The sequence below is a fragment of the Monodelphis domestica genome, chromosome 5 (genome assembly GCF_027887165.1).
Source record: "Monodelphis domestica isolate mMonDom1 chromosome 5, mMonDom1.pri, whole genome shotgun sequence".
NCBI lineage: Eukaryota > Metazoa > Chordata > Mammalia > Didelphimorphia > Didelphidae > Monodelphis > Monodelphis domestica.
The window spans coordinates 131,830,255-131,858,144 of record NC_077231.1 but is presented as its reverse complement, the minus strand read 5'-3'; the positions used below and the strand labels follow the sequence as shown (position 1 = coordinate 131,858,144).

At 35.5% G+C, this 27,890-nt stretch overlaps 1 protein-coding gene across 5 annotated transcripts in view; it reads right to left on the bottom strand.

Annotated features, from left to right (window-relative positions):
* The window catches only part of LOC100011628 (solute carrier organic anion transporter family member 1B1), a 72,917-nt gene extending 46,324 nt beyond the window's left edge, over positions 1-26,593 (bottom strand). For 3 of the 5 annotated variants that reach the window (XM_007503543.2, XM_056799349.1, XM_056799347.1), the window contains exons 1-2: positions 26,512-26,593; positions 11,249-11,386 (exon numbers count right to left, since the gene is read on the bottom strand). In XM_007503543.2, coding sequence (XP_007503605.2) covers positions 11,249-11,353 — 105 coding nt within the window. In that variant the 5' untranslated portion in view covers positions 11,354-11,386; positions 26,512-26,593. Of the gene's footprint in view, positions 1-11; positions 3,008-11,248; positions 11,387-26,511 lie in introns of those variants that run through there. The other 2 variants (XM_007503545.2, XM_016425871.2) reach the window with 2 other exon arrangements.
* Between the last annotated feature and the right edge of the window lie 1,297 nt (positions 26,594-27,890).

The following is a 27,890-nucleotide window of genomic DNA, read 5'->3' as shown; positions in this document are numbered from 1 at the left end:
TACAGACCTACCCCTAGAAATCCCAGGTCCTAGAGGTGAGGGTCAGAGGTCTATAGTACTAGTCTTGCTCAGGCCTTGGACAGAGAAGGGAAGATTGCCCCATGGCAAAGCCCTGTGAAACAAGGCAAGATAGAAATGACTAGCAATATACAGGACTCCTAGGTATCAAGTGGGAAAATGAGTAAACATCAAAAAAAGCTCTTAGTGCTGGAAAATTTCTACAGAGAAAAAGAGCAAAAACCAGAAGCAACAGGAGGCGTGAGAAACAAGCAAAAACATGCAAACTCTACAGAAAAATGCAAATTGGTCACAAGCTCTGAAGGAGCTCAAAAATGAGTTCAAGAACCATGTAAGACAGATAGAAGAAAAATGGAAAGAAAAGTAAGAAAAAAAGAAATGAAAGCAATGCAAAAAGAAAATAATCACTTAAAAGGCAAAATTGGTCAAATGGAAAGAGACATAGAAATAAAATGAAATAATAAGCATATTTAAAACCAGACTTGATCTTCTGGAAGAACAGACAAAGAAATCCAATGATGAAAAGAATCCCATGGAAAGCAGAATAGACCAAATCAAAAAGGAAAATCAAAGATCATGGATGAAAAGCAATCTTTAAAGACTAGAATTGGGCAAGTAGAAGCTAATGATTTAATGAGACATCAAGAAATAATAAAATCAAATCAAAAGAATGAAAAATATAAGAAAACATGAAATTTCTCTTGAAAAAAAAAACAAATGATCTAGAAAATAGATCCAGGAGAGACAATTTGAGAATTATTGGACTACATGAAAGTCATGACCAAAAAAAAAAAATCCTAGACATCATATTACAAGAAACTATCCCAAAAAATTGCCCTGATATTCATAAACAAGAAGGAAAAATAGACATTTAAAGAATCTAAACATCACTCCCTACATTAAATCCCCAAATGACAACTCCCTGTAATGATATAGACAAGTTCAAGAGCTTCCAAGCCAAAGAGAAAATACTGTAAGAAGACAGAAAGAAACAATTCAAATATCATGGAGCTTCAGTAAGGATAACAAAGGATCTGGCAACCTCCACACTTAAGAACAACAAGCTTGGAATATGATATTCCAAAAGGTAAGTGAACTGGATTTACAACCAAAAATCACCTACTCATGAATACTCATGAATAAACACTGTCAAGGGGAAGTAAGGGCATTTAATAAAATAGATTTCCAAGCATTCCTGAAGAAAAGACCAGAATTATACAGAAAATTTGATGCCCAAATACAAACTTCAAGAAAACTATGAAAAGGTAAATAAGAAAAACAAAAAATGTAAGGATTTCAATAAGGTCAAATTGATTATACTCACATATGGGAAAATGATATCTGTAACTCTTAAAAATTGTTTTCATTATCATAGTAGATTGAAGAAATATACATAGGTAGATGGTATGGAATTAAACTGCTTTGGATGATATGTAAAAAAATTAGGTGGGGGAAAGGATTGTACTAAGAGAAATGCAAAAGAAGAGATAAAATGCTGTAAATTATACCACTTAAAGAGGTGCATGGGGGTAGAGAATACTATTACAGAAAGGGGAAGATGAAGGTAGTGACAGGTAATACTTAAATCTTACTATTATTGGAATTTATTCAAAGAACAAAAACAGTTATTAGGGGGTATAGAATATTATCTTACCCTACTGAGATGTAGAAGGGGAATAAGGAAGGGTGTGTGGGGGAGTGGAGTAATATAAGTGAGGGAAAAGTTGGGGGGGTGATTAAAAGACCCTAAAGAGAAGTAGGAGAATAGTGTTGAATCATAAAAATGATGAAACAGAATCATAAAAAATTGGGAGAAATAGTATGAACTGATACAAAAAGAAATGAAAAGAACCCGAAAAATAATTCATAGAATATTTACATTATAAAGGAAAACAGTAGTAAAATAATTAAGAACTATGATTAAGACCTAATTACCAAATGGGGTTCCAAAAGACAAATGCTCAACCATGCTTTCCATGTCTGAGCAGAGAAGTGACAAAATCTACATATAGAATAAGATGAATGTTTTCAGATACAACCAACATAAGGATTTTTTTTGTCTAACTATATTGATGAGAGAACTTTTTTTTATATTTATAGAGGAAGATTTGGGATGAGGTAGAGTTAGTAATATTTTTTTAAAAGATAAAATAAAGAAGAGTATCATAGAATAATTTAAAAACACATATAAGAGGACTTCCGGTTAAGATGGCGGCTTAGAGAAAGCTAAAGCTCAGATCTCCGGAAAACCCTTCCCGACCAATCTCAAACGATAAGCTCCTAAGGCGCCGAAATTCAAAACGATCAACAGCACAGACCCTGGGAACCCTCCTCCTGGACCTGGACCCGGTTCAAAAGGTACGGCTCCCCTTAAAAGCCAGAACCCGAGATCCCTCGGACCTCAGGGGTAGGAGCGCAGAGTCCAAGGCTCCCGGAAGCCGCAGCCTGGCCGGCTCAGAGAGCAGGGTCCTCGAAACAACAACCCTCAGGGCCTTCTACAGTCCCGGTGAAAGTTACTGCCTGGGGCTTCCGCTGCAGAGAGCTGGTCAAAACAACAGCAACCCTCAGGGCGGGCAAGACAGCCTCACGGGCTGGATCCTGCTATCCAAGTCTCAGTGAAAGTCTGTGCTCTCGGAGCTTGGGGAAGCGGCAGCCCATCCCCCCGCAGGCCGACGAAACAGCCTCACGGCCAACGATTCTGAAGGCAACTTCCAGAAAGCGAGCCGGGGGGGGAGAGTGTGGCCTCGTGGTCCGACCCTTCCATTCCAGTTCCAGTGAGGCATATTCAGTTTAACCCAGGGAACGCTCATAGAACCAACATCTGCCCAGGACTGCCTCTGAACACCAGAAAGAGACAAGAAAAACTAATCCTCCACATTCAGAGATGACAAACTCCACAGAACCACAGAAGCCCCAAAATACCAAGAAAAATAAGAAGAAAGGGGCGACTTTGGACACATTCTATGGAGCCAAAATACAAAATACAGAGCAGACAGAAGATAATATAAAAGAAAATGCTCCAAAACCTTCCAAAGGAAATGGAAACTCTCCACAAACCTATGAAGAATTTGAATCAGAAATGACCAAAAAGATGGAAGCCTTCTGGGAGGAAAAGTTGGAAATAATGCAAAAGAAATTCACGCATCTACAAAACCAGTTTGACCAAACTGTAAAAGAAAACCAGGCTTTAAAGGCCAGAATCAGGCAGCTGGAAGACAACGATCGTGTAAAAGAGCAAGAATCAATAAAGCAAAGCCAAAATACCAAGAAATTAGAAGAGAACATAAAATATCTCACCGACAAGGTGATAGATCTGGAAAATAGGGGGAGAAGGGATAATTTAAGAATAATTGGACTCCCAGATAAGCCAGAAATAAACACCAAACTGGACATGGTGATACAAGATATAATCAAAGAAAATTGCCCAGAGATTCTAGAACAAGGGGGCAATACAGCCACTGACAGAGCTCACAGAACACCTTCTACACTAAACCCCCAAAAGACAACTCCCAGGAATGTAATTGCCAAATTCCAAAGCTATCAAACAAAAGAAAAAATCCTACAGGAAGCCAGAAAAAGACAATTTAGATATAAAGGAATGCCAATCAGGGTCACCCAAGACCTTGCAAGTTCTACTCTGAATGATCGTAAGGCATGGAACATGATCTTCAGAAAGGCAAGAGAGCTGGGTCTCCAACCAAGAATCAGCTACCCAGCAAAACTGACTATATACTTCCAAGGGAAAGTATGGGCATTCAACAAAATAGAAGACTTCCAACTTTTTGCAAAGAAAAGACCAGAGCTCTGTGGAAAGTTTGATACCGAAAATCAAAGAGCAAGGAATACCTGAAAAGGTAAATATTAAGGAAAGGGGAAAATGTTATCTTCTTCTTTTACTCAAACTCTCTTCTATAAGGACTACATTTATATCAACCTATGTATACTAACATGTGGGGGAAATGTAATGTATAAATAGGGGGTAAAGAAAGACCAAATAGAATAATCATTCTCACACAAAGATTCACATGGGAAGGGGAGGGGAAGAAAACTCCTATAAGAAGGAGAGGAAGAGGGGGGGGGGTTACTTAAACCTCAATCTCAGGGAAATCAGCTCTGAGAGGGAAAAACCTCCAGATCCATTGGGATCTTGAATTCTATCTTACCCAACAAGGGTAAGGAGAAGGGAAAACCAAGGGGGGGAGGGGGAGAGGGAGAACAAAAAGGGAGGGTAAGAGAGGGGGGAGGGGGAGGGAACAAAAAGGGAGGGACTAAAAAGGGAAACATCAAGGGAGGGGACAAGGGGGACTGTTTCAAAGTAAATCACTGGACTAAAAGGTAGAGCCGAAGAAGAAAAGGTTAGAATTAGGGAAGGCAATCAAAATGCCAGGGAGTCCACAAATGACAATCATAACTTTGAACGTGAATGGGATGAACTCACCCATAAAACGTAGACGAATAGCAGAATGGATTAGAATCCAAAACCCTACCATATGTTGTCTTCAAGAAACACACATGAGGCGGGTTGACACCCACAAGGTCAGAATTAAAGGATGGAGTAAGACCTTCTGGGCTTCAACTGATAGAAAGAAGGCAGGAGTGGTAATCATGATATCTGATAAAGCCAATGCAAAAATAGACCTGATCAAAAGGGATAGGGAAGGTAATTATATTTTGTTAAAAGGGACTATAGACAATGAGGAAATATCATTAATCAATATGTATGCACCAAATAATATAGCACCCAAATTTCTAATGGAGAAACTAGGAGAATTGAAGGAAGAAATAGACAATAAAACCATACTAGTGGGAGACTTAAACCAACCATTATCAAATTTAGATAAATCAAATCAAAAAATAAATAAGAAAGAGGTAAAAGAAGTGAATGAAATCTTAGAAAAATTAGAATTAATAGACATATGGAGAAAAATAAATAGGGATAAAAAGGAATACACCTTCTTCTCAGCACCACATGGCACATTCACAAAAATTGACCATACATTAGGTCACAGAAACATAGCACACAAATGCAGAAAAGCAGAAATAATGAATGCAGCCTTCTCAGATCACAAGGCAATAAAAATAATGATTAGTAATGGTACATGGAAAACCAAATCTAAAACCAATTGGAAATTAAACAATATGATACTCCAAAACCGTTTAGTTAAAGAAGAAATCATAGAAACAATTAATAATTTCATCGAGGAAAATGACAATGGCGAAACATCCTTCCAAACCTTTTGGGATGCAGCCAAAGCGGTAATCAGAGGTAAATTCATATCCCTGAATGCTTATATTAACAAACAAGGGAGAGCAGAGATCAATCAATTGGAAATGCAAATGAAAAAACTGGAAAGCGATCAAATTAAAAACCCCCAGCAGAAAACCAAATTAGAAATCCTAAAAATTAAGGGAGAAATTAATAAAATCGAAAGTGATAGAACTATTGATTTAATAAATGAGACAAGAAGCTGGTACTTTGAAAAAACAAACAAAATAGACAAGGTACTGGTCAATCTAGTTAAAAAAAGGAAGGAAGAAAAGCAAATTCACAGCATTAAAGATGAAAAGGGGGACAGCACCTCCAATGAGGAGGAAATTAAGGCAATCATTAGAAATTACTTTGCCCAATTATATGGCAATAAATACACCAATTTAGGAGAAATGGATGAATATATACAAAAATACAAACTGCCTAGACTAACAGAAGAGGAAATAGAATTCCTAAATAATCCCATATCAGAAATTGAAATCCAACAAGCCATCAAAGAACTTCCAAAGAAAAAGTCCCCAGGGCCTGATGGATTCACCTGTGAATTCTATCAAACATTCAGAGAACAGTTAATCCCAATACTATACAAACTATTTGACATAATAAGCAAAGAGGGAGTTCTACCAAACTCCTTTTACGACACAAACATGGTACTGATTCCAAAACCAGGCAGGTCAAAAACAGAAAAAGAAAACTATAGGCCAATCTCCCTAATGAATATAGATGCAAAAATCTTAAATAGGATACTAGCAAAAAGACTCCAGCAAGTGATCAGAAGGATCATTCACCATGATCAAGTAGGATTCATACCAGGGATGCAGGGCTGGTTCAACATTAGGAAAACCATCCACATAATTGACCACATCAACAAGCAAACTAGCAAGAATCACATGATTATTTCAATAGATGCAGAAAAAGCCTTTGATAAAATACAACACCCATTCCTATTAAAAACACTAGAAAGCATAGGAATAGAAGGGTCATTCCTAAAAATAATAAACAGTATATATCTAAAACCAACAGCTAATATCATCTGCAATGGGGATAAACTAGATGCATTCCCAATAAGATCAGGAGTGAAACAAGGATGCCCATTATCACCTCTACTATTTGACATTGTACTAGAAACACTAGCAGTAGCAATTAGAGAAGATAAAGGAATTGAAGGCATCAAAATAGGCAAGGAGGAGACCAAGTTATCACTCTTTGCGGATGACATGATGGTCTACTTAAAGAATCCTAGAGATTCAACCAAAAAGCTAATTGAAATAATCAACAACTTTAGCAAAGTTGCAGGATACAAAATAAACCCACATAAATCATCAGCTTTTCTATATATCTCCAACACAGCTCAGCAGCAAGAACTAGAAAGAGAAATCCCATTCAAAATCACCTTAGACAAAATAAAATACCTAGGAATCTACCTCCCAAGACAAACACAGGAACTATATGAACACAACTACAAAACACTCGCCACACAACTAAAACTAGACTTGAACAAATGGAAAAACATTAACTGCTCATGGATAGGACGAGCCAATATAATAAAAATGACCATCCTACCCAAACTTATTTATCTATTTAGTGCCATACCCATTGAACTACCAAAATACTTCTTCACTGATTTAGAAAAAACCATAACAAAGTTCATTTGGAAGAACAAAAGATCAAGGATATCCAGGGAAATAATGAAAAAAAACACATATGATGGGGGCCTTGCAGTCCCTGACCTAAAACTATATTACAAAGCAGCAGTCATCAAAACAATTTGGTACTGGCTAAGAAATAGAAAGGAAGATCAGTGGAATAGACTGGGGGAAAGCGACCTCAGCAAGACAGTATACGATAAACCCAAAGATCCCAGCTTTTGGGACAAAAATCCACTATTTCATAAAAACTGCTGGGAAAATTGGAAGACAGTGTGGGAGAGACTAGGAATAGATCAACACCTCACACCCTACACCAAGATAAATTCAAAATGGGTGAGTGACTTAAACATAAAGAAGGAAACCATAAGTAAATTGGTTAAACACAGAATAGTATACATGTCAGACCTTTGGGAGGGGAAAGGCTTTAAAACCAAGCAAGATATAGAAAGAATCACAAAATGTAAAATAAATAATTTTGACTACATCAAACTAAAAAGCTTTTGTACAAACAAAACCAATATAACTAAAATCAGAAGGGAAACAACAAATTGGGAAAAAATCTTCATAGAAACCTCTGACAAAGGTTTAATTACTCATATTTATAAAGAGCTAAATCAATTGTACACAAAATCAAGCCATTCTCCAATTGATAAATGGGCAAGGGAAATGGATAGGCAGTTCTCAGATAAAGAAATCAAAACTATTAACAAGCACATGAAGAAGTGTTCTACATCTCTTATAATCAGAGAGATGCAAATCAAAACAACTCTGAGGTATCACCTCACACCTAGCAGATTGGCTAACATAACAGCAAAGGAAAGTAATGAATGCTGGAGGGGATGTGGCAAAGTAGGGACATTAATTCATTGCTGGTGGAGCTGTGAACTGATCCAACCATTCTGGAGGGCAATTTGGAACTATGCCCAAAGGGCGACAAAAGAATATCTACCCTTTGATCCAGCCATAGCACTGCTGGGTCTGTACCCCAAAGAGATAATGGACACAAAGACTTGTACAAAAATATTCATAGCTGCGCTCTTTGTGGTGGCCCAAAACTGGAAAATGAGGGGATGCCCATCAATTGGGGAATGGCTGAACAAACTGTGGTATATGTTGGTGATGGAGTACTATTGCGCTAAAAGGAATAATAAAGTGGAGAAGTTCCATGGAGACTGGAACAACCTCCAGGAAGTGATGCAGAGCGAGAGGAGCAGAACCAGGAGAACATTGTACACAGAGACAAACACACTGTGGTATCATCGAACGTAATGGACTTCTCCATTAGTGGTGGTGTAATGTCCCTGAACAACTTGCAGGGACCCAGGAGAAAAAAACACCATTCATAAGCAAAGGATAAACTATGGGAGTGGAAACACCGAGAAAAAGCAACTGCCTGAATACAAAGATTGAGGGGACATGACAGAGGATAGACTCTAAATGAACACTCTAATGCAAATACTATCAACAAAGCAATGGGTTCAAATCAAGAAAACATCTAATGCCCAGTGGACTTACGCGTCGGCTATGGGGGGTTGGGGGGGGGAGGAAAAGAAAATGATCTATGTCTTTAACGAATAATGCTTGGAAATGACCAAATAAAATATATTAAAAAAAAAAAAAGACTACCATGAAAAAAAAAACACATATAAGAAAGAGGAAGTTCAAAAAGTTACACAGACAAGCAGGGCAGTGTTGAAACCATGCTAATACATACATATATACATTTTCTATAATTTTCTATTTTTATATTTCAAGCATTTGGAATTAATGCTTTCATATGTAGTCCTCTTTTTATCTTCTTATTTGCAAAGGTAAATGTTAGTATTTTTTAATATATGTCAAATTCATAATAGCAAGAAAGAATTAAATGTAAAAATAAATATGACAAAGGACCTGGTCAATCATTTGCATGCAAATGTTCAGCTCCTTTTCTATTCTATTTGAGAAAAGTTCCCTCTTTGTAAAGGACCATAAATGTGTTCTTTTGCATTTGATTCAAATTAATACCATTGTCACCTCTGTTCCCCAGCATATAGTATGGACTCAACTACTCACCTTCATGGGCTGTGCAGCCTATGGCTATGGCAGCTCTAGTGCCACATAGATCGGCCCTTCTCTCCTGCATTGATTCATTCTAACCTGAATTCAAGCCAATGTCCTGAGGTTTTCCCAGAGTGTTTGTATGTGGGAGCTCACCATAAACATGAAGCTACAACAAAAACCCTTTTCTCTTCTTTCTTCATGGTACTCAATAGAAGATAAAAGTCAAATCATAACATTTACTCAGTAGAAGACCAGAGAAGGATTAATCTTCATATTATAATATATCATATATCATAGCACAGCACAGCATAGCATGGCATGGCATAGCATAGCAGAGAATCACAATTATATAAATATATTTATATATACACATAAATTTACTTACACACATACACTTAAATTATGTGGTGCATTGGATAGAGTGCTCAGCCTGGAGTTAGGAATATTCATCTTGTAACTCAAATCTGGTTTCAGACACTAGGTGGGTGAATGAGCAAGTCACTTACTCTTGCTTGCCTCAGCTTCATAATTTATAAAATGGGCTAGAAAAGGAAAGGGCAATTCCCTCCAGTATCTCTACCAAGAAAATTGCAAAATGAGGTCATGAAGAGTTGAACATGACTGAAAAAACAACTCTGAAACAAAAATAATATAAGAATAGACCCATAATTCTGAGTCACAATTTTCTACTAAAATATTCAGAAATTGTGATTTGAACAGTAATAAGAAGCTCCCAATGAGTAATTTCTTCTGCCCTTACAGATGAACACTTTTTTTTAACTTAGAGTGTTAGAAATTTCCCAAGGTAATATAAACAATAAATGGTACTTGAACCCAGAACTTCACGATTTTTAGATTAATTCTCATTCAATTCTGCAACACCGCCTATCCCGAGAAGTAAAATTTTAATTCATTGTTACTGTTCAGTTATTTCAGTCATCCATTTGGGATCCCATTTGGGATTTTCTTGGCAAAGATACTGGAGTGGTTTTCAATTTCCTCATCCAACTCATTTTACAGGTGAGGAAATTGAGGCAAATAGTTAAGTAATTTGTTCAGGGTCACACAACTAGTAAGTAAGTGTCTAAAGCTAGATTTGAATTCATGCAGATGTATCTTCCTAATTTCAAGCCTAACATTCTAACCACTGTATATCCTCTCCTACCTGTCCCCAAAATTTTAATAATTTATGTCTTTTAAAAATATAACTCTTTGGATAATAAGGAAAAAGACTTGTACAAGAATATTCATAGCTGCGCTCTTTGTGGTGGCCAAAAATTAGAAAATGAGGGTTTGCCCTTCAATTGGGGAATGGCTGAACAAACTGTGGTATCTGTTGGTGATGGAATACTATTGTGCTAAAAGGAATAATAAAGTGGAGGAATTCCATGGAGACTGGAACAACCTCCAGGAAGTGATGCAGAATGAAAGGAGCAGAACTAGGAAAACATTGTACACAGAGACTGATACATTGTGGTACAATCAAAGGTGTTGGACTTCTCCATTAGTGTCAATGCAATGTCCCTGAACAATCTGCAGTGATCTAAAAAATACTATCCACAAGCAGAGGATAAACTGTGGGAGTAAAAACACCGATGAAAAACAACTGCTTGACTACAGGGGTGGAGGGGATATGACTGAGGAGAGACTCTAAATGAACACTCTAATGCAAATTCCAACAACAGGGAAATGGGTTTGAGTCAAGAACACATGTGATAACCAGTGGAATCGTGCATCGGCTATGGGAGAGGGAAAGGTGGTGGGAGGGGGGGAGGGGAGGAAAAGAAAATGATCTTTGTTTCCAGTTTGGAAATGTTTGGAAATGACCAAATAAAATAATGTTTAAAATTTAAAAAAAAAGAAAAAGAAAAAAAATTAAAAAAAGAGTGGAGTGTAGGAGATAGTAATGAGCAGCATGTGCACTCTTCTGCTTTGGAAAAGGGTGTCACAAAAAGATTATAAAATTCCATAGAATTTTAATCATAGAATATCTCTTGTTGCTGGGCTTTGTTGATAATAAATAGACATAGAAATTTATGTGGGTTTGTTTTGTGTCTTGCAACTTTGCTAAAGTTGTTAATTATTTCTAGTAAGTTTTTCTGTTAATTTTCTAAAGGTTTTCTATGTATTACATCACATCATCTGCAAGAAGTGATAACTTTGTTTCCTCATTGTCTACTCTAGTTCATTAAATTTCTTTTTCTTTTCTAAAAAAAAAAAACAACAACCTTTTTATCCAAGCAAAACAAAAAAATATAACTCTTTGAACCTTCAAGCTATTGATGCCCTTATTTTTCTTTTTGCCTGATGATCTCATCTTTGTTTGCTTGGTTGAATATTGACTTGAGTCCTTCCTGGAATCTGGGATATCCATTTGTATAATGTTTTCTTTTCTTGAATGAATTACCTGGAGAAGAAGACCAGATTTTATTTCATTTTTTAATGTGTGAATTGATCATGACTTTCCAAATTCCCCAAACTCAGGTATTAACACATGTCTTTATATCATATGAACTGAAAATGTTAGCATGAAGAACTGACACTCATTGAGATGAAGTAACTGGAGTGAGTCATTAAGCTATTTACTAACAAAACTGGAATTAAACCCTGAGCTTCTCCTCCCCTCAAGTATATTTAGCTATTTGTGGAACCTTGTGTAATACACAACATCTGATTTCTTTGAATCTCAGTTTCCAGAGCTATAAAATGATAGAGATGAATTTTTATCTTAAATAATATTTGTGAACCACTTAGCTCAGTACCCAGAATTGGGTAGACATTATTTAAAATCAAGTTATTATTATTATCATTTTAATGAACTACCTCTAAAGGTACTTTTTGATTTATAAAGATAATTTTTTTCACATACATGTAAAAACAAATTTCCACATAATTTTTCTGAAGATATATGATCTAAATTGTCATTCTCCCTCCAATCCCTCCCACTTCACAGAGCTGGCAAGCAATTCAATTTGGGTTATATATATATATATATGTACATATATATATATATATTTCCATATTGTTAATTTTTGTAAGAGAATAATCATATAAAAACAAAACTCCAAAATAAAAACTCAGTTAAACTAAAGTGAAAAATTGTATGCTTTGATCTACATTCCAATTCCAATAGTTCTTTCTCTGGAGGTGGAAAAATTTTTTTTTGTGGTAAGGGTCTCAGAAGTGTCCTGGATCATTGTATTACTGAGAGTAGCTAAGTCTTTCACAGTTGATTATTCCACAATATTGCTGTTACTGTATGTAATGTTCTCTTGATTCTGATTATTTCACTCTGCATCAGTTCATGTAGGTCTTTCTAGATCTTTCTGAAATCATCCTGTTCATTTCTTACAGCATGATAGTATTCCATAACCAATATATTCCATAATTTGTTCAGTCATTATGCAATTTATAAACTTCCCTTCAATTTCCATTTCTTTGCCACAACAAAAATGGCCGCTAAAAATAGTTTTGTACAGGTAGGCCCTTCTTCTGCCTTTCATTTTGATCTCTTTGGTATACAGTCATGGTTATGGTATTACTGGATCTAAAGGTTTTATAGTCCTTTGGGCATTGTTCCAATTTGCCCTCCAGAATGAATGAATCAGTTCACAACTCTACACATAGTGCATCAGTGCTCCAATATTGCAACGTCCCTTCCAACATTTATTGCTTTATTTTACTATCATACTGGACAATCTAATAGGTGTAAGATGGTTCTTCAGAGATGTATTTTTATATGATTCTTGAGAGCTTTGATTTCCTTATCTTAAAACTGCTTATTCATATCTTTTGGCCATTTGTCAATTAGGGAATGAATTGTATTCTTATAAATTCAATTTCTTTTATGTATTTGAGAAATGAGACCTTTGTCAGAGAAATTTGTTTTGAAAAATTCCCCCAGTTTGTTGTTTCCCTCCTAGTCTTAGTTACATTGGGTTTTTATACAAAGCCTTTTAAATTTAGCATGAGCAAAGTTATCCATTTAGTATCTGATAAGGTTCTTTATCTTATTTGTTCATAAATTCTTCCTTTAATCATAGATCTGACAGGTAAACTATTCTATGTTCCCCTAATTTACTTACATGTCAGCATTTATGTCTAAATCATATAGTCATTTTGTCCCTATCTTGGTATTGTGAGGGGTTAAAAATTTGGGGTAGAAGTTTGGAAAAGTACAGAGAACAGGTTGGTAAAATATAAACCCTTGGCTTATTCTGCAGTAAGTCTGGATAGAAAATAGGAGTAAGGAAACTGAGATTATAGCCTTTAAATCTTATGCTATGCCTAAAATCCAAACCCTATACTAAAATTTCTAAGAAACCCTAAATCTAACTTCCTTCTTAGGCAGGATCTTCTTGCCTGACAATGCAGGCCTATTTCAACTACACTAATTCTATCTGGAAATAATTCTCTATCTATCTACCTAAGCTAATCGATGAGCATTAATCACCAACACCTTCTTAAAGTAGTTCTTCCTCAAATGTAAATGGTGAAACTGCCTGTCACAGAGACACAAACACAGATTCCAATTCCCTCAAAGTTCTGAGGTAAAAAAGCCCTGAGTCAGGATACTTCTCCCTTAACGTTTTGAGGAGAAAAAGTCAACTTGTCAAGCTCATTCCTTCCTTATAAATGCTCTTACTCTTAAAGAGACAGAGTAAGATTAAGAAAACTCCTTATAATAGTATAGGATGTGAGATATCGGTCTATACTTTTTTCTGCCATACTGTTTTCTACTTTTTCCAGAAATTTTTGTTAAATAGTGAGTTCTTATTCCAAAAGCTGGGTTCTTTGTATTACCAAAAACTAGATTGTTAACATCATTTACTCTTAATCTATTCCATTGGTCCACCAATCTATTTCTTAGTCAGGACAAAAGTGTTTTGATGATTATTACTTTATAATACAGTTTGATATCCGGCACTGCTAGGCCACCATCCATAGCAATTTTTTTTATTAGTTCCATTTATATTCTTGATCTTTTATTCTTCCAGATGAATTCTGTTAGAAAAATGAATTTTTTCTTGTTCTATGAAATAATTGTTTGGTAGTTTGATTGATATGGCACTGAATACATAAATTGATTTGTATAGGGTTGCCACTTTTATTTTGTGAGCTTAGCATATCCATGAACAATTAATATTTTTGAAATTACATAGATCTAACTTCATTTGTTTGAAAAGTAAACTTTATTTGTTTGAAAAGTATTTTGTAATTGTGTTCATAGAATCCCTGTGTTTGTCTTGGCAAATAGATTACTAAATATTTTATATTGCCTAGAGTGATTTTACATGGAATTTCTCTTTCTATTTCTTGCTGCTAGATCTGTCATATATTTGTGATAGTACTGTTAGGTACACACTTAACCTCCTCCAGGCCCTCCAGGCAACACTTCATAATACTTTTTTGAAACAGCTTCTGATGTGTTGTTGTAGAGGGATTTTCCTCACTGTGTTTCATAAACCAATGAAATCTCAGGTCTACATAAAAAAGAGAAGCCTAAAGTAGAAGAGAAAATATTTCTAATATTGAGATTTGTGGATGGAATTCTAAGAGAACTCAATGAAAAGAGAGGTTATTTGTGAATGGAGGAATCAGGGAATTCTGTTGTTCAATAATTTAAAGTTGCATTTGACTCTTTCTGACTCCATTTAAGGTTTCTTTGACAAAGATACTAGAATGGTTTTCCATTTTCTTCTCCAGCTCATTTTACAGATGAGGAAATTGAGACCAATAGGGTTAAGTGGAATGCCCAGGATCACACAGCTTGTAAGTGTTTGACGTCAGCTTTGAATTCAAGAAGATGAGATTTCCTAATTTCAGACCTAGCATTCTATCCATTATACTACCTAACTCAAATGTAGTCTAGTATATTGAAAAGATCATAAGATTTGGAATCAAATGACCTGCTTGGTTAAGAATCCTCATTTTACCTGGCAGAAATGAGTAATAAGCCAATATTGCATACTATATACCAAAAAAAAAGAACAAAATATCATAAGCAAATTAGATGAGCATGGAAATATTTACCTGTCAAATCTGAGAATAAGGAAAAAGTTTCTGAACAAACAAGGGACAGGGAGGACAAGGCCAAAATGGATAATTTTGATTAAGTTAATTTCAAAGTTTTGCATAAACCAAACAAATTCAGCCAAAATTAGAATGAAAACAGGAAATTGGGGGGACAGTTTAAGACATGTTTCTCTAATAAAGGTCTCATTTCTCAAATATGTAGGGGACTGAGTGAAATCTACAAGGTTAAGGACCATTCTTCAGCCAATAAATGATCAAAAGATATTAACAGGTAGTTTTCAGAAGAATAAATCAATGCTATCTCTAGTCATATGAAAAAAAGCTATAAATCACTAATAAATAAATACATGTAAATTAAAACAACTCCGAGCTACCACTTCACATGTATCATATTGGCTAACTTACAGAAAAGGAAAATTACAAATGTTGGATGGGATGATGAAAAAATAGTGATATACTATACTGCTGGTGGAGTTTTGAAATGGTTTATCGATTCTAGAAAACAAATTGGATCTATGCTATAGGGCTATAAAATTTGTATACCCTTTGACCCAACAATAGCACTACTAGATCTGCATCCCAAAGAGACTCAAAGGAAAATATTTGTATGTTCAAAAAAATTATGACAACTTTTCTGTAGTGACAAAAATTAAAAATTGAGGGGATGCCTGTTAGTTTAGGAATAGCTGAAAAAGTTGTGGTATATAATATTGGTGAAATACTTTTGTGCAGTGTGAAATGATGAGAGGGATAGTTTAAGACAAAACATAGGAGACCTTACATGAATTGATGCAAAATGAAGTAAGTAGAATGAGAACCTTATAAACAGTAAAAACATTGGAACAATATTCAGCTATGAAAGATTTACTCTGATTGAAACAAGCATCCAAGACAATTTTATAGGACTCCTGATAAAAATGCTGTTTACTGAGAGAGAAAGAGAACTGATAACTGAGTTTACACTGAAACATATTTTCACTTTAATTTTCTCAAATTTTTTGAAATATGGCTAACATAGAAATGTTTTGCATAACTTCACATTCATAATGGGTATTATTATATTGCTTGCCTTCTCAAAGAAATGGAGAAGCAGTTGAAGGAAGGTGGTGAATTTAGAATTCAAAATTTAAAAATGAATGCTTAAAATTTTTTTAAATTAAATTAAAAAAAGAAAAAAATTCACTTTGTTATTTATTTCCTTATGAGATGCAAGTAGCTTAGTCTCTTTGCACCTTAGTTTACATATATCTAAAATGAAATGACATTGAACTAGAGAACATGTGTGGTTCCTATCTTGTCTATGTCCTAGACTAATCTATGTATAGACAGCATTTCTGTGATGTCTTGATGTCTGTGATGTCTTTTTTTTTTTTTTTTTTTTTTTTTTTTTTTTTATATGTGTTACTCATCTCTATTGTCTTTATTTTTTTTTTTTTTTAAATATATTTTATTTGGTCATTTCCAAGCATTATTCGTTAAAGACATAGATCATTTTCTTTTCCTCCCCCCCCCCCAACCCCCCATAGCCGACGCGTAAGTCCACTGGGCATTAGATGTTTTCTTGATTTGAACCCATTGCTTTGTTGATAGTATTTGCATTAGAGTGTTCATTTAGAGTCTATCCTCTGTCATGTCCCCTCAATCTTTGTATTCAGGCAGTTGCTTTTTCTCGGTGTTTCCACTCCCATAGTTTATCCTTTGCTTATGAATGGTGTTTTTTTCTCCTGGGTCCCTGCAAGTTGTTCAGGGACATTACACCACCACTAATGGAGAAGTCCATTACGTTCGATGATACCACAGTGTGTTTGTCTCTGTGTACAATGTTCTCCTGGTTCTGCTCCTCTCGCTCTGCATCACTTCCTGGAGGTTGTTCCAGTCTCCATGGAACTTCTCCACTTTATTATTCCTTTTAGCACAATAGTACTCCATCACCAACATATACCACAGTTTGTTCAGCCATTCCCCAATTGATGGGCATCCCCTCATTTTCCAGTTTTGGGCCACCACAAAGAGCGCAGCTATGAATATTTTTGTACAAGTCTTTGTGTCCATTATCTCTTTGGGGTACAGACCCAGCAGTGCTATGGCTGGGTCAAAGGGTAGATATTCTTTTGTCGCCCTTTGGGCATAGTTCCAAATTGCCCTCCAGAATGGTTGGATCAGTTCACAGCTCCACCAGCAATGAATTAATGTCCCTACTTTGCCACATCCCCTCCAGCATTCATTACTTTCCTTTGCTGTTATGTTAGCCAATCTGCTAGGTGTGAGGTGATACCTCAGAGTTGTTTTGATTTGCATCTCTCTGATTATAAGAGATGTAGAACACTTCTTCATGTGCTTGTTAATAGTTTTGATTTCTTTATCTGAGAACTGCCTATCCATTTCCCTTGCCCATTTATCAATTGGAGAATGGCTTGATTTTGTGTACAATTGATTTAGCTCTTTATAAATATGAGTAATTAAACCTTTGTCAGAGGTTTCTATGAAGATTTTTTCCCAATTTGTTGTTTCCCTTCTGATTTTAGTTATATTGGTTTTGTTTGTACAAAAGCTTTTTAGTTTGATGTAGTCAAAATTATTTATTTTACATTTTGTGATTCTTTCTATATCTTGCTTGGTTTTAAAGCCTTTCCCCTCCCAAAGGTCTGACATGTATACTATTCTGTGTTTACCCAATTTACTTATGGTTTCCTTCTTTATGTTTAAGTCACTCACCCATTTTGAATTTATCTTGGTGTAGGGTGTGAGGTGTTGATCTATTCCTAGTCTCTCCCACACTGTCTTCCAATTTTCCCAGCAGTTTTTATGAAATAGTGGATTTTTGTCCCAAAAGCTGGGATCTTTGGGTTTATCGTATACTGTCTTGCTGAGGTCGCTTTCCCCCAGTCTATTCCACTGATCTTCCTTTCTATTTCTTAGCCAGTACCAAATTGTTTTGATGACTGCTGCTTTGTAATATAGTTTTAGGTCAGGGACTGCAAGGCCCCCATCATATGTGTTTTTTTTCATTATTTCCCTGGATATCCTTGATCTTTTGTTCTTCCAAATGAACTTTGTTATGGTTTTTTCTAAATCAGTGAAGAAGTATTTTGGTAGTTCAATGGGTATGGCACTAAATAGATAAATAAGTTTGGGTAGGATGGTCATTTTTATTATATTGGCTCGTCCTATCCATGAGCAGTTAATGTTTTTCCATTTGTTCAAGTCTAGTTTTAGTTGTGTGGCGAGTGTTTTGTAGTTGTGTTCATATAGTTCCTGTGTTTGTCTTGGGAGGTAGATTCCTAGGTATTTTATTTTGTCTAAGGTGATTTTGAATGGGATTTCTCTTTCTAGTTCTTGCTGCTGAGCTGTGTTGGAGATATATAGAAAAGCTGATGATTTATGTGGGTTTATTTTGTATCCTGCAACTTTGCTAAAGTTGTTGATTATTTCAATTAGCTTTTTGGTTGAATCTCTAGGATTCTTTAAGTAGACCATCATGTCATCCGCAAAGAGTGATAACTTGGTCTCCTCCTTGCCTATTTTGATGCCTTCAATTCCTTTATCTTCTCTAATTGCTACTGCTAGTGTTTCTAGTACAATGTCAAATAGTAGAGGTGATAATGGGCATCCTTGTTTCACTCCTGATCTTATTGGGAATGCATCTAGTTTATCCCCATTGCAGATGATATTAGCTGTTGGTTTTAGATATATACTGTTTATTATTTTTAGGAATGACCCTTCTATTCCTATGCTTTCTAGTGTTTTTAATAGGAATGGGTGTTGTATTTTATCAAAGGCTTTTTCTGCATCTATTGAAATAATCATGTGATTCTTGCTAGTTTGCTTGTTGATGTGGTCAATTATGTGGATGGTTTTCCTAATGTTGAACCAGCCCTGCATCCCTGGTATGAATCCTACTTGATCATGGTGAATGATCCTTCTGATCACTTGCTGGAGTCTTTTTGCTAGTATCCTATTTAAGATTTTTGCATCTATATTCATTAGGGAGATTGGCCTATAGTTTTCTTTCTCTGTTTTTGACCTGCCTGGTTTTGGAATCAGTACCATGTTTGTGTCGTAAAAGGAGTTTGGTAGAACTCCCTCTTTGCTTATTATGTCAAATAGTTTGTATAGTATTGGGATTAACTGTTCTCTGAATGTTTGATAGAATTCACAGGTGAATCCATCAGGCCCTGGGGACTTTTTCTTAGGAAGTTCTTTGATGGCTTGTTGGATTTCAATTTCTGATATGGGATTATTTAGGAATTCTATTTCCTCTTCTGTTAGTCTAGGCAGTTTGTATTTTTGTATATATTGATCCATTTCTCCTAAATTGGTGTATTTATTGCCATATAATTGGGCAAAGTAATTTCTAATGATTGCCTTAATTTCCTCCTCATTGGAGGTGCTGTCCCCCTTTTCATCTTTAATGCTGTGAATTTGCTTTTCTTCCTTCCTTTTTTTAACTAGATTGACCAGTACCTTGTCTATTTTGTTTGTTTTTTCAAAGTACCAGCTTCTTGTCTCATTTATTAAATCAATAGTTCTATCACTTTCGATTTTATTAATTTCTCCCTTAATTTTTAGGATTTCTAATTTGGTTTTCTGCTGGGGGTTTTTAATTTGATCGCTTTCCAGTTTTTTCATTTGCATTTCCAATTGATTGATCTCTGCTCTCCCTTGTTTGTTAATATAAGCATTCAGGGATATGAATTTACCTCTGATTACCGCTTTGGCTGCATCCCAAAAGGTTTGGAAGGATGTTTCGCCATTGTCATTTTCCTCGATGAAATTATTAATTGTTTCTATGATTTCTTCTTTAACTAAACGGTTTTGGAGTATCATATTGTTTAATTTCCAATTGGTTTTAGATTTGGTTTTCCATGTACCATTACTAATCATTATTTTTATTGCCTTGTGATCTGAGAAGGCTGCATTCATTATTTCTGCTTTTCTGCATTTGTGTGCTATGTTTCTGTGACCTAATGTATGGTCAATTTTTGTGAATGTGCCATGTGGTGCTGAGAAGAAGGTGTATTCCTTTTTATCCCTATTTATTTTTCTCCATATGTCTATTAATTCTAATTTTTCTAAGATTTCATTCACTTCTTTTACCTCTTTCTTATTTATTTTTTGATTTGATTTATCTAAATTTGATAATGGTTGGTTTAAGTCTCCCACTAGTATGGTTTTATTGTCTATTTCTTCCTTCAATTCTCCTAGTTTCTCCATTAGAAATTTGGGTGCTATATTATTTGGTGCATACATATTGATTAATGATATTTCCTCGTTGTCTATAGTCCCTTTTAACAAAATATAATTACCTTCCCTATCCCTTTTGATCAGGTCTATTTTTGCATTGGCTTTATCAGATATCATGATTACCACTCCTGCCTTCTTTCTATCAGTTGAAGCCCAGAAGGTCTTACTCCATCCTTTAATTCTGACCTTGTGGGTGTCAACCCGCCTCATGTGTGTTTCTTGAAGACAACATATGGTAGGGTTTTGGATTCTAATCCATTCTGCTATTCGTCTACGTTTTATGGGTGAGTTCATCCCATTCACGTTCAAAGTTATGATTGTCATTTGTGGACTCCCTGGCATTTTGATTGCCTTCCCTAATTCTAACCTTTTCTTCTTCGGCTCTACCTTTTAGTCCAGTGATTTACTTTGAAACAGTCCCCCTTGTCCCCTCCCTTGATGTTTCCCTTTTTTAGTCCCTCCCTTTTTGTTCCCTCCCCCTCCCCCCTCTCTTACCCTCCCTTTTTGTTCTCCCTCTCCCCCTCCCCCCCTTGGTTTTCCCTTCTCCTTACCCTTGTTGGGTAAGATAGAGTTCAAGATCCCAATGGATCTGGAGGTTTTTCCCTCTCAGAGCTGATTTCCCTGAGATTGAGGTTTAAGTAACCCCCCCCCCCCCTCTCTTCCTCTCCTTCTTATAGGAGTTTTCTTCCCCTCCCCTTCCCATGTGAATCTTTGTGTGAGAATGATTATTCTATTTGGTCTTTCTTTACCCCCTATTTATACATTACATTTTCCCCACATGTTAGTATACATAGGTTGATATAAATGTAGTCCTTATAGAAGAGAGTTTGAGTAAAAGAAGATAACATTTTTCCCCTTTCCTTAATATTTACCTTTTCAGGTATTCCTTGCTCTTTGATTTTCGGTATCAAACTTTCCACAGAGCTCTGGTCTTTTCTTTGCAAAAAGTTGGAAGTCTTCTATTTTGTTGAATGCCCATACTTTCCCTTGGAAGTATATAGTCAGTTTTGCTGGGTAGCTGATTCTTGGTTGGAGACCCAGCTCTCTTGCCTTTCTGAAGATCATGTTCCATGCCTTACGATCATTTAGAGTAGAACTTGCAAGGTCTTGGGTGACCCTGATTGGCATTCCTTTATATCTAAATTGTCTTTTTCTGGCTTCCTGTAGGATTTTTTCTTTTGTTTGATAGCTTTGGAATTTGGCAATTACATTCCTGGGAGTTGTCTTTTGGGGGTTTAGTGTAGAAGGTGTTCTGTGAGCTCTGTCAGTGGCTGTATTGCCCCCTTGTTCTAGAATCTCTGGGCAATTTTCTTTGATTATATCTTGTATCACCATGTCCAGTTTGGTGTTTATTTCTGGCTTATCTGGGAGTCCAATTATTCTTAAATTATCCCTTCTCCCCCTATTTTCCAGATCTATCACCTTGTCGGTGAGATATTTTATGTTCTCTTCTAATTTCTTGGTATTTTGGCTTTGCTTTATTGATTCTTGCTCTTTTACACGATCGTTGTCTTCCAGCTGCCTGATTCTGGCCTTTAAAGCCTGGTTTTCTTTTACAGTTTGGTCAAACTGGTTTTGTAGATGCGTGAATTTCTTTTGCATTATTTCCAACTTTTCCTCCCAGAAGGCTTCCATCTTTTTGGTCATTTCTGATTCAAATTCTTCATAGGTTTGTGGAGAGTTTCCATTTCCTTTGGAAGGTTTTGGAGCATTTTCTTTTATATTATCTTCTGTCTGCTCTGTATTTTGTGTTTTGGCTCCATAGAATGTGTCCAAAGTCGCCCCTTTCTTCTTATTTTTCTTGGTATTTTGGGGCTTCTGTGGTTCTGTGGAGTTTGTCATCTCTGAATGTGGAGGATTAGTTTTTCTTGTCTCTTTCTGGTGTTCAGAGGCAGTCCTGGGCAGATAGTTCTATGGGCTTTCCCTGGGTTAAACTGAATATGCCTCACTGGAACTGGAATGGAAGGGTCGGACCACGTGGCCACACTCTCCCCCCGGCTCGCTTTCCGGAAGTTGCCTTCAGAATCGCTGGCCGTGAGGCTGTTTCGCAGGCCTGCGGGGGGATGGGCTGCCGCTTCCCCAAGCTCCGAGAGCACAGACTTTCACTGAGACTTGGATAGCAGGATCCAGCCCGTGAGGCTGTCTTGCCCGCCCTGAGGGTTGCTGTTGTTTTGACCAGCTCTCTGCAGCGGAGGCCCCAGGCAGTAACTTTCACCGGGACTGTAGAAGACCCTGAGGGTTGTTGTTCCTCAGACCCTGCTCTCTGAGCCCAGTGCGGCTGCCGCTTCCGGGAGCCTTGGACTCTGCGCTCCTACCCCTGAGGTCCGAGTGATCTCGGGTTCTGGCTTTTAAGGGGAGCCGTACCTTTTGAACCGGGTCCAGGTCCAGGAGGAGGGTTCCCAGGGTCTGTGCTGTTGATCGTTTTGAATTTCGGCGCCTTAGGAGCTTATCGTTTGAGATTGGTCGGGAAGGGTTTTCCGGAGATCTGAGCTTTAGCTTTCTCTAAGCCGCCATCTTAACCGGAAGTCTGTGATGTCTTTTAAAAAGCAGAGGTATCAATTCTGTTCCATGAACAGTATGTAAAGCACAAACACTGGAGTTAGAAATAGCTGGGTTTGAATCTTGCCTCCAACGTATACTGGCTCTGTGACAAAAGGTCACTTAACTTCTTACTGACCCAGGAATTTTCTAGTAAGTTACAAGGACAGTGATGATATCTATATCTATACATACACACACACAAATATAGATCCACATACATACACAGATGGAGATAAAGATGTATATATATATAGGTGTTTGGTTGCATATGTATATAGCATATTTGGTTTAGAAACATGACTTTATATATAAACATATCAGGACTTATAATTGGGTATGTGTGTGTATCAATGTGCATAATACATGCACATAAAATATATTCAATCACATGTAGAAATGTAACATTTCTACACATTTATCACTATACACTTCAACATATAATTTATTGCTGCTCATTTGTTTTGGTTGGGTTCAACTCTTTGTCCATTTGGAGTTTTCTTGGCATAAATATTGTAATGGTGTGTCATTTCCTTCTCAAGTTTATTTAACAGATGAGGAAACTGAGGCAAACAGACTTAAGTGGCTTGTCCAGGATTACAAGGTGAACCAATGTACAATATTATGTTAATACTATAATATTATTTTTAATATTTAATAATATTTTAACTAAATATCTAAATTTATGATTGATATAAATAGCTATTTTTTTCAATACTTATATATTTCTATCTGTGCTTATTGAAATATACATAATCTGATCACTACTCTTCCCTGCCTTTCTATATAACAATAAAATATATCTATGTAAATATATGTGCCTACATGCACACATACATGAAATACACAGTATATATAAACTAAGAATTTTAAAGCCTCACTTTTTAGTCAAAATGGAAGTGTGAAAATTGTGCAAGAATACAAATAAAAACAAGAAGTGACAACCTATTTCACTTATAGAGATTGGTATATATTTTAAATCTGTTTTAATGTAACTAGATTTATTGACAGGCAGAGATAAATATTTTTCATCACAATGAAGATAAACTTTCCCTTGCTCTTTAATGGTACACGTATGGTAGAGTGGGAAAGAACATTAGATTCTGAATTTGAAGATCATAGAAATGGCATCTAGATAGCACAATGAATAGAAAGGGACTGGATTCAAATTTGTCCTCAGATACTTCCTATCTGTGTGATCCTGGGCAAATCACCTAAACCCAATTGCCTATACCTTACCACTCTTCTATACTAGAATTGATGTTTAATATCAAATCTATGATGGAAGGTAAAAGTTTTTAAAAAGTTGTAGGAGAACAGAAATTTTATATATTGTAAGGATTCAATGATCATTTAGTTTAATACATTCCTGAAAAGACAACCTTCATAGACCCTACAAGTGGTCTTATGAAAATTTGTCATTAGCAGGAGCCAACTACTTCCCTAAGGAATTCATTCTGTTTCTGGATAACCCCAATTGCTAGGAAGAGGATTTCTATTGGTTTTTGTTTTGTTTTGTTTCTGTTCTGTTTGTTTTCTTGACATTAGGCCTAAATTTGCCTTTTTTTTTCCAATTCCCTCCCATTATTCCCAATGGAGACAAACAGAACAATTCCATATATTCTTCAACATAAAATCTCTTCAGATGATTGAACTCAGCTATTAGTCCTTCCCTAAATGTTTTCTTCTGAATGATATATATTCTCAGTTCCTTCCATTACTCACTATATAATGGACTTTAGGGCTTTCTCTATTTCTAATTCCCTTCTCTAGATCCACTTCAATTTATCAAGGTTACACTTACACTGTGGCACCCAGAACTAAACATCATACACCAGTTTTATTCTGACCAGAGAAAAAATACAGAGAGACTATCATCTTCTAGAATTCCTGTGTGTTTCTTAATGTAGCTCAAGTTATCAATAGCATTTTGGGATGCCATATTCCATTTCTGACTCACATTGAGATTACAATCTACCAAAAGTCCTAGAGATCTTTTTAGACATGGGTGCTATTTATGTCTTATGCTAACTGTATTCCTTGAACAAGTCACTTAAATTCTTTTTAACTCAATTTCCTTATGAAATTTTATAGTTTGGGGAAAAGGGTCTCTAAGTTCCTTTTAATGGTGATCCAACGTATGACTCCTTAGCCAAGCCAAGAGTGAGAGGGTAGAATCATTTAATTTTATAGTTCAGAAGAACTTAAAAATCATGGCAAACACCCTAATTTGACATAACTGACATTAAGTGAATTTTTATAGCTAGTTTGTAAAATAAATGGGACTATTACCCAGGAAGATAATTTCTTTCTATAGGAGCAATATTCCACTCAATATTCAATATTCCATTTCTATAGTTGTATCTACCTCCTGCAAACATTTTCTGAGATCCTCAGGATAACTATATAGGGATTTTAATTACCATTTTGAGAATGCTATGAATCTCAGAGGTTAAAAGAGGAAGGAAACAGGAATATTATTTTGTTTACTAGCCCTGATATACTCTGAAATATATATTTTACTTATATTTATGCCAACTGCTGTTGCTGAATCAAAAACAATTTTCTCATAGAAGGAGAATTGAGACACTCCCTTATATCTCCCTATTTTTTTTTACTTTCCACAGTTACTCTCACCCCAATTATAATCAGTTCTTTGTTCAACGGGATCTGCTAAAGTATGCGTGTTGATTGTAGGAAAGTTGCCCTGGGATAGATTAGTTTTCTCTATGAATTATTCAGAAAATGGAATGGAGTCTATATACCTGGGTATGTTAGGGTGTGCTAAGAATGGGACAAATGGAAGATGGTAAATGATATTCCACTCAAGCTTTTCACCTTAGTCCATCCTATCTTAGCTGCTTAGAATAATCTACATGATTTATTTTTTAAAATAATATTTGCACCTGAATTAAATGTAAAAACAATTAACATTCACTTTTAAAGAATTTGAGTTCCAAATTCTTTTTCTCCTTCCCACTCTCACTTCCTTACTCTTTACCCTTTACCTTTTCCTTGATTTGATAAGCAATTTGATAAAGATTTTACATGTACAATCATGTAAAACATTTTTCCATAATAGTCATTTTGTGGAAGAGATCTCAAATAAAAAAGGTAAAAATGAGAAAGAAGGTGGAATATATTATACTATGGTTTGCATCAAGACTACATCAGTCTTTCTATGAAGGCAGTTGACATTTTTCATCGTGAGTTTCTGGAATCATCTTAGATTATTATATTGCAGAGAATAAATAGCTAGGTGGTTCACAGTTGTTCATCAAAAACTATCACTATTACTGTGTACATAGTTCTTTTGGTTCTGCTACTCACTTCACTTTGTATCAGTTCATGCAAGATTTTCCATGGCTTTTCCAAAATCATCCTGCTCATCCTTTCTTATAGCACAATAGTGTTCCATTACAATCATATTCCACAATATGTTTAGCCATTCTACAATTGATAGAAAACCTTTGAATTTCCAATTCTTTGCTACCATCCCTTGTTTAATGGTAAGTTCTTCTCTTATCTTTGGGTCTAAGAGAGAAACTATTCCATGCACTACTAATTTTAAACAAGCCTTGAGCACTTAGAATAAAATCTTAACATGAACTGCATGTGGAAAAATGGAAACATCTTCCCTTGAGGGTTTATAGTATTTGCTACATTTTGTAAGGGTGAAAAATATTCAAAATATCAAATCAAGAAAGTTCTTACCTAGAATGAGAATCTGACTCCAACAGCAAAATGCCCTTCCATTTATTTGTTGATATTGGGAAAATGGCCTTTTAAAAGTCCGGTTTTAAAAAATTTCTAAACAATTCAGTGATGATTAACGTTTTTATCTCTTTTGGCTCATTGTCTTGAACAAATAGAAGTAAATCTATCAATTAATATGAATGTTCAGGAAGCCAGTATTTCTTTTTCATGTTCTTAGATTCAGAAAATTACAAAACAAAATTTAAAAATTATAGATTTCACTAGATTCATTGTGTGTGTATGCATTTTAATGTGTTCATTAGGCATTCATTCCATTTTTGGTTATAATTTATTTTTATTGAGAATAATTTTTCCATGGTTACATGATTCATGATTTTTCCCACCCCTCTTTCTTCCCCCACTCTTAGAGCTGACAAGCAAGTCCACTGATTCCACTTGATTCTTAAAAGATAAAATTAACTTCCTTTTCAATACTTGAAGGCAGTAGTTTTAACAATTTTTGTGTCATGGAAACCATTTGAACTTTTATGAAGTCCATGATACACCCCCTTGAATAATGTTTTCAAATATATAAAACAAAATATGTAGTGTCATATGGAAAACATTATATTGGAATCTAAAGTTTTGAGGTTCTAAAGTTTTCAGCAGTTCCAGAAGTTCATTTCATGTTGATACATACTAGATAACCCTGAATATAATGTTATTTAACTTTGTTATTTGCTATGCAAATGATTCTGTTTAGAAATTTGGCCAAAATAAAAAGAACTTTGTATCATGAGTTCATCGTGTTCCTGAATGGGAATAACTGAAAAAAAAAAAAGAAACTTGGTCTCTGTCTAATCCTTGAAAATGCATTTTGTAGATTTAATAACTTCTAAGAAAAGGGATAAAATTTAAATAAGCATATAAACCCATATTTTCATACATTAAAACAAGTGCTATTATGATCACAGAAATTTTTTCTTTTATTTTCTGATTTTGGACAAGCTGTAAGCCATTTATTATATGTATCACATGCACTTAGTTACTGCAGGATGAATGTGAGCGGATCTCAGTTTCACTTTATGGTCTATATTCTAATTAATAAATTCTAATTCTAACTAACAAATAATATTCATATAATGTGTATGAGAAAGGGAAAGTAGGTCAGATAAAATATTAGGAATTAACAAGGATATTAGCTCACATTAGTATAGTGTTTTCAAGTTTAGATAATGCCCCTCTCATACCTATGAGCCTCAGTTTATCTAGAGTATGTGCTTGAGCAGAGCTTATAGTAATGCTCATTCAGGGGTGTACAGATAGCCTATAACAGCCTAATTTTATGGCAGTGATGGCAAACCTTTTAGAGACAAAGTGCTGGGCCCCATCCCTAT